Raw genomic sequence first — 9,933 nt, 5'->3', positions numbered from 1 at the left:
CCTCCACCTCCTGGGTTCAAGTGATCCTCCTGCCTCAGCCTCCTGAGTAGCTGGGATCACAAGCACACCATCACACCCAGCTAATTTTTTGTATTGTATTTGAGATGGGGTTTCACCACGTTTGCCAGGCTGGTCTCTAACTCTTGACCTCGTCATCTGCCTGCCTCGGCCTCCCAAAGTGCTGGGATTACAGGCGTGAGCCACCCCCCAGGCCACCTGAGTCCTTAAATGGAATACAAGTGTTAAAAAGTCATTTTTACTTCCTATTTTATGGTCAAAAGACAGAAATTAGGTTCCCTATGACAATTTAGACTGATTGTTTTAGGAGATCTTTTTTGGGGGGTTGTGTAAGAGCCTTGCTCTATCGCTCAGGCTGGAGTGCAATGGCATGATCTCAGCTCACTGCAACTTTAGCCTCCCAGGTTCAGGTAATTCTCCTGCCTCGGCCTCCTGAGTAGCTGGGATTACAGGCATGTGCCACCACGCCTGTCTGGTTTTTGTATTTTTAGAGACGGGTTTTCATCAAGTTGGCTAGGATGGTCTTGAACTCCTGCCCTCAAGTGACCTGCCCTCCTCAGCCTCCCAAAGTACTTAGATTATAGATGTGAGCTTCTGTGCCCAGCTGAGAGGTCTGTTTTGCACATATTTTCACTTAGTCCAGTTTGTCTTTTCATTCTCTTAAGTATCTTTCATGAAGATTTTTTTCCCTGGAGACAGAGTCTTGCTTTTTTACTCAGGCTGGAGCACAATGACATGACCTCAGCTCACTGCAACCTCCGCCTCCCAGGTCCAAGCAATTCTCCTGCCTCAGCCTCCTGAGTAGCTGGGATTAAAGGCACGCACCATCATGTTCAGCTAATTTTTGTATTTTTAATAGAGACGGGATTTCACCACTTGGCCAGGCTGGTCTTGAACTCTTGACCTTGTGATCTGCCTGCCTCAGTCTCCCAAAGTGCTGGGAGTACATGCATGAACCAGTGCGCCCAGCTGCATTTTTTTTTTCTAATTGACCAGCCCTGAACCAGAATGGGTTCAGAAAGACTCCTTACCAAGAAAGTTTTAAATTTTTATTAATTCCAGTATATCAACTTTTCCTTTTTATAGATCATGCTTTTGGTTTCATGTCTAACTCTGCCTAAACACAGGTCATGAAGATTTTTGTTTTCTTATAAAAGTTTTTTTTTTTTTGAGACGGAGTTTCCCTCTTTGCCCAGGCTTGAGCGCAACGGTGAGATCTTGGCTCCCCACAACCTCCACCATGCCCCAGTACTTTTGTATTTTTAGTAGAGGCGGGGTTTCTCCATGTTGGTCAGGCTGGTCTCAAACTTCCAACCTCAGCCCCTGCCACCGCCTCAGCCTCCCAAAGTGCAGGGATTACAAGTGTGAGCAACTGCACTGGTTTAAAAGTGTTTTAGTTTTATGTTTTATATTTAGGTCTGTGATACGCTTTGAATTCACTTTTGTAGAAGATGTGAAGCTAGTTTTTCCTATCAGTGTTGCTTGGAGATGCTCACCTGCTGATGTTGATCTGCAGTAAGATTTTATAGGTATATATATATATATTTTTTGGAGACGGAGCTTCACTAGTCACCCAGGCTAGTGTGCAGTGGCGTGATCTCCGCTCACTACAACCTCTGCCTCTGAGGTTCAAGCGATTCTCTGGCCTCAGCCTCCTGAGTAGCTGGGATTACAGGCGCTTACCACCACGCCAGGCTAATTTTTGTATTTTTAGTAGAGACGAGGTGGACAGGCTGGTCTTGAACTCCTGACCTCAGGTGATCCACCTGCCTTGGCCTCCCAAAGTGCTAGGATTATAGGTGTAAGCCACCACCCCGGGCCAAGTATGATTTCTTACTTTTTTTTTTGAGAGTCTCACTCTGTCACCCAGGCTAGAGTGCAGTGGCACCATCTTGGTTCACTGCAACCACCTCCTGAGTTCAAGCGATTCTTGTGCCTCAGCCTCCCAAGTAGCTGGGACTATAGGTGTGTGCCACCATACCCAGCTAATTTTTGTATTTTATTTAATTATTTTTTTACATAGAAATGGGGTTTCACCATATTGGTCAGGCTGGTCTTGACTCTTGACTCATGATCCACCCACCTGGGCCTCCCAAAGTGCTGGAATTACAGGCGCCCCACAGAAGTATGTTTTCTTTTCTTTTTTTTTTTTGAGATGGAGTCTCAAATCTGTCACCCAGGCTGGAGTGCGGTGGCACAATCTCCACTCACTGCAACCTCCACCTCCCGCATTCAAGCGATTCTCCTGGCTCAGCCTCCAGAGTAAGCTGGGATTACAGGCGCCAGCCACCATGCCTGGCTAATACTTGTATTTTTAGTAAAGACAAGGTTTTGCCACATTGGCCAGGCTGGTCTCGAACTCCTGATCTCAGGTGATCCGCCCACCTCAGCCTCCCAAAGTGCTGGGATTACAACAGTGACCCACCACGCCTGGCCTCCAAGTATGATTTCAACTGCGTATATTCCTCACTTGAAAATCTTTTGTAGAATTCTATTACCTTTCTGTGTGGCATGTGCTAGCATGTTATTACTTTGCTGTTAGTCATCTTCTGTTGAAAGATAAGTGGAAGCTTTGCAGTCCCTTGGTTACACAGATTTTGAGATATGGACATCTCCTTTGTACTTTTACTGAGGTCTGAAAACACTGTTGGAACCAGTTTTAGGTTGGAAAATATAACTGCTGTAAATCTACGTATGGGAATGCAGATCTCACGGCTTTTAACTTTCCGCAGCACAAGTACATCAAATAGCTGTTATTACTCACAATTCAAATGTCATCAAAGTGACTTTTCAGCCTTGTAAGTTTTGAATGTAAGTGGTTTTGGCTTTTAATTCTAAATTGAATTCATTGACTTGAAGAAACAGCAAGTTTGCAGCAAAATCTACTTTCTGAACCTGTTCAGTATTTGATGAAAATAGCTGAATGTTCTCACTCAGAAATTTTAAGTCTTGGCCCTGAACTCTAGGTAAATTTATCACTGCTAAGCCATCAAACTGCTGTGTGGTAGGCAGGGTGAGTCAGGGTATTCTGTTTCTATTTCTGTCAAAAATCCATGGAACTGCTGCTGCTGATGGCCAAGTCCGTGGGAACAAATGAAGTGCACTGGTGACTACTGCTTCAGTGACATGGTAAGCTCATATATTTTCTGAAAAGCTCCTGCTGGTAATTAATACAACGAATAGCCTTCAAGTGCCGTATATTTTCACAAATGGAATATTTTTTCGATTAAGCCCTTTTCTTTGAGATAAAAGGCTCACTTTGTCACCCAGGCTGGAGTGCAGTGGCGAGATTTTGGCTCACTGCAACCTCTGCCTCACGGATTCAAGCAGTTCTCCTGCTTCAGCCTCCTGAGTAGCTGGGACTACAGGTATTCGCCACCACGCCCATCTCTTAATTTTAGTAGAGACGGGGTTTCAGCATGTTGGCCAGCATGGTCTCAATCTCTTCACCTGTGATCTGCCTGCCCCAGCCTCCCAGAGTGCTGGAATTACAGGCGTGAGTCACTGTCCCCAGCCTTATTTTTAAAATTCTTTGTAGAGAGGGGATCTTATGTTGCCAAGCTGGTCTCCAACCCCTGGCATTAAGTAATCCTCCTGCCTCAGCCTCCCAAAGTGCTGGGATTACAGGCACAAGCTACTACATCTGATGGCAATGTTTATAATGAATCTGAATTTGCTAATGAAGGGGAAAATTTACCATTATTTTCCCCCAATGACTCCGAAGTCCTATTCGCAAACAAATGAATTGTAGAAAAAAAGTTTATTTGCTGGTTATTGTTTGAATCTTGAAATACAATTCCTCACTGATGATACTGGTATAAAATGGTGCTTATTAGTCCATGCCAGCCCAATGAAAACTAATTTAAAATTATTCATAAAAATGAGTCATTTTTGAATCTCTATTAAAATCTGAATACATAAATCTGTGCTAACACTGGAACTGCCTTCTCACTCTACATATAATTTAACTTCCAGCTTCAACCATGTGATGTTGAAATCTAAAGCGCCCTCATGAGTTAATGTCCCTGACAAATCATGCAGACGGACAAACAAGACTGGTGGTCTTTAACTGGTGGTGACAGTAAAGGCTGCAGTTTAGTGCTTAAACCTGCACTTAGTGGTCACCTTTCTATCCAGGCAGAGTAACTAAGGAGAGCTATGAAATGTCAAAAGAAAAACAGAGAACAGGACAAAGAGGCAATGTCAGCCAAGCCACTGCAAACCGGTCTGCACCCTTGTATTTCAGCCAAGGGCAGGCAATCCAGAATTACAGACTGCTTTCCTTAACTGGACCAAACAGTATATTTTTCCTCTGACAATCTTGTCAAGGGTTGCATATCATTGTTCTTAGTAAAATACAAAGTCCACCCTCATAAAAATATTATATTTTTCAGAAAATATAATACATTAAAAATCACTGGTTGCTTTTTCTTCGTCTTTTCTTCCGTGAATGCGTAGGTGTTTGAGTCCTCTGTATTTCTTCTTTTACACAGGATACGGGCTGTTTGGAAACTATTTCATTATCTGTATCATCTTCATTCATTTCCGTCACTTCAGATTTTCCTCTCTCCAAAAATGTTGGTGTACAAACTGGTGTGGGGCCCTGGATTCAACGAGTAAAGATTATAATACATAAATGTAGAACAAGATTATGACTGTACCCAAAATATCACCTCTGTTTTATTTTTACAAGAGGTACCCCATTATTTTAGGCCTGTTTCTATCTTTTGGTGATACTCTTGTAAAGAATAAAGAACTGAGATGCTTATCAAAGTTAGTACAGAAATTCACAATTAATTGGAACTTAGCATGTTCCATTATAAGGTGTTACGCAGAAAATTGCTAAATCGACAATAAAGATCTACCAAATGTGACAATATTCAATTTGAAATCTTAATATGAGAGTGGCAGAAACTGCCTTTCTTTCTTCAGATTATCTGTATAACACCTGGTGTCCGGAATATTGGAGACAACTTTACCTGGCTATCCACAGTCTTCTCAGCAGTGTCAAGAGTGCCTACAGCCTTTTCCTTCTTCTTACGTAAAACCTTAAATTTTAAAAGACACATCAGTTTGAATATTGATCAGTTATAGTCGTCTTAAATGTTTTCCTACTTATCTTTCTCTAATATCCTGGCATGTAAAATGATAAAAATTTTACCTGGCCTTTTGTAGACTTCTGATGATTAGTTTTTGAAATACTTTCTGTTTTCTGTAAAACCTTTAATAAAGAAGTTATAAATTAACAGTCTCATATCTTTTCTTTTTAAACTTAGCATTAGATCCTCATATATATTATCAGTAAATCCTCCCTAATGACAGAGCATTTCAATTTAAAAAGCAAAACTCATCAATACAGTGAATAATCTCAAGTAAAGGGCAAAACTAGAGAAGCCCAGCTGAGGAACTGACAGAGCTGCAGAGGTTAAAGGGAAGGCCAAAATCTGGAGCCCACTGATTCACAGAATCCTGAATTCAGGAGGCTGGAAGCAGGAAGAATGTGCAAAGGCAGGCCGCCCTCACCTCCCCTAAGTCACAAGGAAAGTTCAGGGAAAGCAGCGCTCGCATGCCTCTTTTCAAGCTTCACTGTCTCAGTTCCCAGATGGGTTCACAAGAGTACCAGGGCCTAAGGTTCAGTCAGATTATCTCCTTAAAGGACACTTCCTCTTCTGTATAATGGAAATAACAGAATCTGCTCTCATGTTTTAGTAAGAAACTACAATGCTTCAAAAGTTTAGTCAGACCAGGCACAGTGACTCTCCCCTGTAATCCCAGCACTTTTGGAGGCTGAAGTGGATGATCACCCGAGATCAGGAGTTTGAGACCAGACGGGCCAACATGGCAAAACCCCATTTCTACTAAAAATACAAAAAATTAGCCAGGTGTGGTGGTGCACACCTGTAATCTCAGCAACTCAGGAGGGTAAGGCAGGAGAATTGCTTGAACTTGGGTGGTGGAAGTGGCAGTGAGCCAAGATTGTGCCACCGCACTCCAGACCGGGCAACAGAGCAAGACTCTTAAAAAAAAAAAAAATTAGTTAAAAAACTGGCTGGGCATGGTGGCTCACACCTGTAATCCCAGCACTTTGGGAGGCTGAGGTGGGCAGATCACCTCAGGTCAGGAGTTCAAGACCAGCCTGGCCAACATGGAGAAACCCCATCTCTAAAAATACAAAAATTAGCTGGGCGTGGTAGTATGCACCTGTAATCCCAGCTACTTGGGAGGCTAGAGGCAGGAGAATCGCTTGAACCCAGGATGCGGAGGCTGCAGTGAGCCAAGGTTGTGGTAAGCACTAGGCTAGGTACTTTACGAGATACAAGGCCACCCCCTCCCCTCCCCACAGCAAATCACAAAAAAAGATTTCATGAAGAAATATTTACCAAAGAAGGAAAATCATAATCAATTCCCTTTTTAGCTAGTTTCTTCCTGAGTAACCTTTCTTTCTTTTTAAATTGCTCCTCCATCCATAGCTTTTGTGGTAGTGTCCGATTCTGATTATACCGTTTCACTGATGGGTATGACGGCTGTTTAAATGGAACATTCCAGTCTTTAAAGAGTTCTTTATGTACTTTTTTAGGTGGCATAAGACGACCTATTTTTAAAAAGAAAAAAACATAAAAAGTTTCAACCAAATGGTAGTAAGGGGATTTTAATGTTAACTTTAGAATCTCCCCAGTGCCATTCCTCACATATATCATCATGACGTGGCTGTGTACAGTGGCTCACACCTGTAATTCCGGCTTCTCTCACAGCGGTGGGAAGTGAATAGAGAGATGCTACCTGGGCAGCCTTGTCAGCTGTGAACTTGGGTACCTAAGATGGCCACATGCCACCATGGGCACAGGGAGGCCAGAAACTTCGCTCTGCCTCCCAAGGGCAGCAGGATCTGGAGACGGATGCTCTCTGCACTCTGTGGACTGCAGGGTTGAGGCTGCACTGGCTCCTTTCTGCAGGATGAATTTCTAATCTGGTGCTGTCACTCCTCTACGTCTTCCAGCTTCTCTCGTGTGGAAGAGCTACAGCCACTGCCATTTAGATGGATTCTGCAATGCGATTCCTGACCTTTGCTGCTATCCCACTGCCCTCAGGATGAATTCTGAACTTGATGACTTAGAAAGCCTTCAGTAACCCGACCTGAAGCCTATTCCTGTTCCCTGATCTCTTGCTACTTTTCCTTACATTCCCTCACAGCCAAATGGTCAGGCACCTCTGGTTTGGCATTCGCTGTCCCTCAGCCGGGAATGGTCTGTCTTCACTTCTGTCCCTTCACCTGGCTGGCTCCTGAAGAGTCTTCAGGTTTCAATGTCAATGCTCTTTCCCCAGATAAGTCTTTCACAGCCCATAAGCATGGGTTAGCTGCTCCTCCTGTGTGTCCCCAAGGTGACTTGTCCAGTTCCATTTAGGATAAAAACAGCTCTCATGCTGGGAGATTTTAAAATTCCAATTAGAATCTGCCTGCGACACACACTGAAATCCTTGCACCATTCTGTAAGACTCATCCACAGAGGAAGTGGCATGTCCAAGCAGTTAAGCAAGCCGCCCTTCCCACCGTCACCCATCAGCAGCAGGCACCCAGGCAACCCTACTACCACAGAGACAGGAGCACTTACACTCCAAGAGCCTTTCACCAAACAGGTAGTTGTTCATTGTTTCAGCAACTATCTTGGCAACATCCTTACACTCAAACTCCACAAATGCATAGCCTTTGCTGTTTCCAGTCTGCAACAGAGAATCCGCCACAAAAAGCAGAACAATTAGATTTGAACGCATTATTAAATTCCTAAAATGCCATTATTTTAAATAGTGTATATAGCCCCTTATCAAACATTATGACACATTTAATTCTAAATTCAATTCACATATTCTGGAGACTGTTACAGGAAAAAGAAAAGATGCAAGAGTCTCAACACAGCTGATTTTCTGGTATTCTTGGGATTTTTATTACATATGATAAATATACAATTCCTATGGCTGGAATTTATTCAACAACAACACTGCATTGTATAAAAGTCTTTAGTTGGGTGTGGTGGCTCACGCCTGTATCCTAGCACTTTGGGAGGCTGCGGTGGACAAATCATGAGGTCAGGAGTTCGAGACCAGTCTGACCAACATGGTGAAACCCCATCTCTACTAAAAATACAGAAATTAGCCAGGTGTGGTGGTGTGCGCCTGTAATCCCAGCTACTCAGGAGGCCGAGGCAGAAGAATTGCTTGAACATGAGAGGTGGAGGTTGCAGTGAGCCAAGACTGTGCCACTGCACTCCAGCCTGGGCAACAAGAGCAATACTTTGTCTCAGCAGCACGGGGAGGGGAAAGACAGATGGTGAAGTGGAAGACAGACACTAYGAAATCCAACCAAGTGTACCATCACTGTAAACCGATATAAATCTTTTGAGAAGTGATTTGAAAATGTTATGTAATTAAAGAAAAAAAACTTTACCCAGTAATTCCAGAATGTTGGAAATACCAAGCCAACAGTCAAAATTAGAGCGAGCTTGGCTTTACTACTCAAAAATGCTGGAAATGGTAAATTTTCATGCATCTCCTCAGTGAGCAGGATTTTTATAAGACAAAAATGGCCAGAACTCTTCAAGAAAAACCAAACAAGCAATAAAGGGCAAGGAGACTGTTCTAGATAGGCTTAGAAGCTTTAACAAGTAAATGTAATGCACACATCTTGACAGGGACTCAGAACAGGTAATAAAAAAGAATAGCTAAAGACATTTTAGGGGCCAGGCACAGTGGCTCACGCCTGTAATCCCTCCACTATGGGAGGCTGAAGCGGGAAGGCTGCTTGAGGCTAAGAGTTCAACACCAGTCTGGGCAACATAGAGAGACCCTGTCTCTACAAAAGAAAAATAAAAAACATTGTCCAGGCATTGTGGCACGCACTGGTAGTCCCAGCTACTTTGGAGGCTATAGTGGCAGAACTGCTTGAGCCCAGGAGTTGAAGGCTGCTGCAGTTAGCCATGATCCTGTCACTGTACTCTGGCCTGGGCAACAGAATGAGATCCTGTCTCAAAAACAAAATAAGGCTGGGGGTCGTGGCTCATGCCTATAATCCCACACCACTTTGGGAGGTCAGGAGTTCGAGACCAGCCTGGTCAGGAGATCACCTGAGGTCAGGAGTTCGAGACCAGCCTGGCCAACATGCTGTAACCCCATCTCTATTAAAAAATACAAAAATTAGCCAAGTGTGGTGGTGCATGCCTGCAGTCTCAGCTATTCGGGAGGCTGAGGCAGGAGAATCACATGAACCTGGGAGGTGGAGATTGCAGTGAGCTGAGATTGTGCCATTGCACTTCAGCCTGGGCAACAGAGTGAGATTCCTTCTCAAAAAACAAAAGAAAACAAAAACACACAAACAAAAAACCATTTTGGGAACTGGAGATACACAAAGATAGTGCATTATATACCATTATACTGTGGTTATATTGAAAGAGATGTCCTCATTCTCAGATTTATGATGAAGTATTTAAAGTATTATAACTGCCGCTTTTTTCTAATGATTCAGGAAAAAAAAGTGTATATAAAAACAAAAAAATGAAGCTAATGTGTTAGGATGTTAATAATGGGTGAATCCAGGTGAGGACTGTAGAGATGATCATCCCACTATTTCTTCCACTCCTCTATAGCCTAGAAATAAAAACACACAGCTGGGGGAACAATTACTATACTGCAATAGGGAAAAACACTTGCACTTTTCAAACTCAGAGCTTGACCTTTTTAGGGGGTAACAGGATCAGTTTAGGTCACAAGGATACTAAACAAAAACAAAAACAAAAACAAAACTAGGCCAGTCGCGGTGGCTCACACCTGTAATCTAAGCCCTCTGGGAGGCTGAGGTGAGTGGATCACCGGTCAGGAGTTTGAGACCAGCCTGGACAAAATGGTGAAACCCTGTCTCTACTAAAA

General features: G+C 43.2%; 1 protein-coding gene across 1 annotated transcript in view; it reads right to left on the bottom strand.

The window, feature by feature from the left end:
* Positions 1-3,695: 3,695 nt before the first annotated feature.
* The window catches only part of LOC108294266 (MKI67 FHA domain-interacting nucleolar phosphoprotein), a gene marked incomplete at its 5' end in the record, with an annotated part of 8,530 nt that continues 2,292 nt past the window's right edge, over positions 3,696-9,933 (bottom strand). Inside the window, 5 exons of the mRNA XM_017516035.2 lie at positions 3,696-4,621; positions 4,998-5,066; positions 5,180-5,239; positions 6,399-6,610; positions 7,629-7,737. Coding sequence (XP_017371524.2) covers positions 4,433-4,621; positions 4,998-5,066; positions 5,180-5,239; positions 6,399-6,610; positions 7,629-7,737 — 639 coding nt within the window. The remainder of the gene's footprint in view (positions 4,622-4,997; positions 5,067-5,179; positions 5,240-6,398; positions 6,611-7,628; positions 7,738-9,933) is intronic.

This window comes from Cebus imitator, unplaced genomic scaffold, assembly GCF_001604975.1.
Source record: "Cebus imitator isolate Cc_AM_T3 unplaced genomic scaffold, Cebus_imitator-1.0 Scaffold572, whole genome shotgun sequence".
NCBI lineage: Eukaryota > Metazoa > Chordata > Mammalia > Primates > Cebidae > Cebus > Cebus imitator.
Note: the sequence above shows the minus strand (reverse complement) of the source record. Positions and strands in the feature narration are given on the sequence as shown.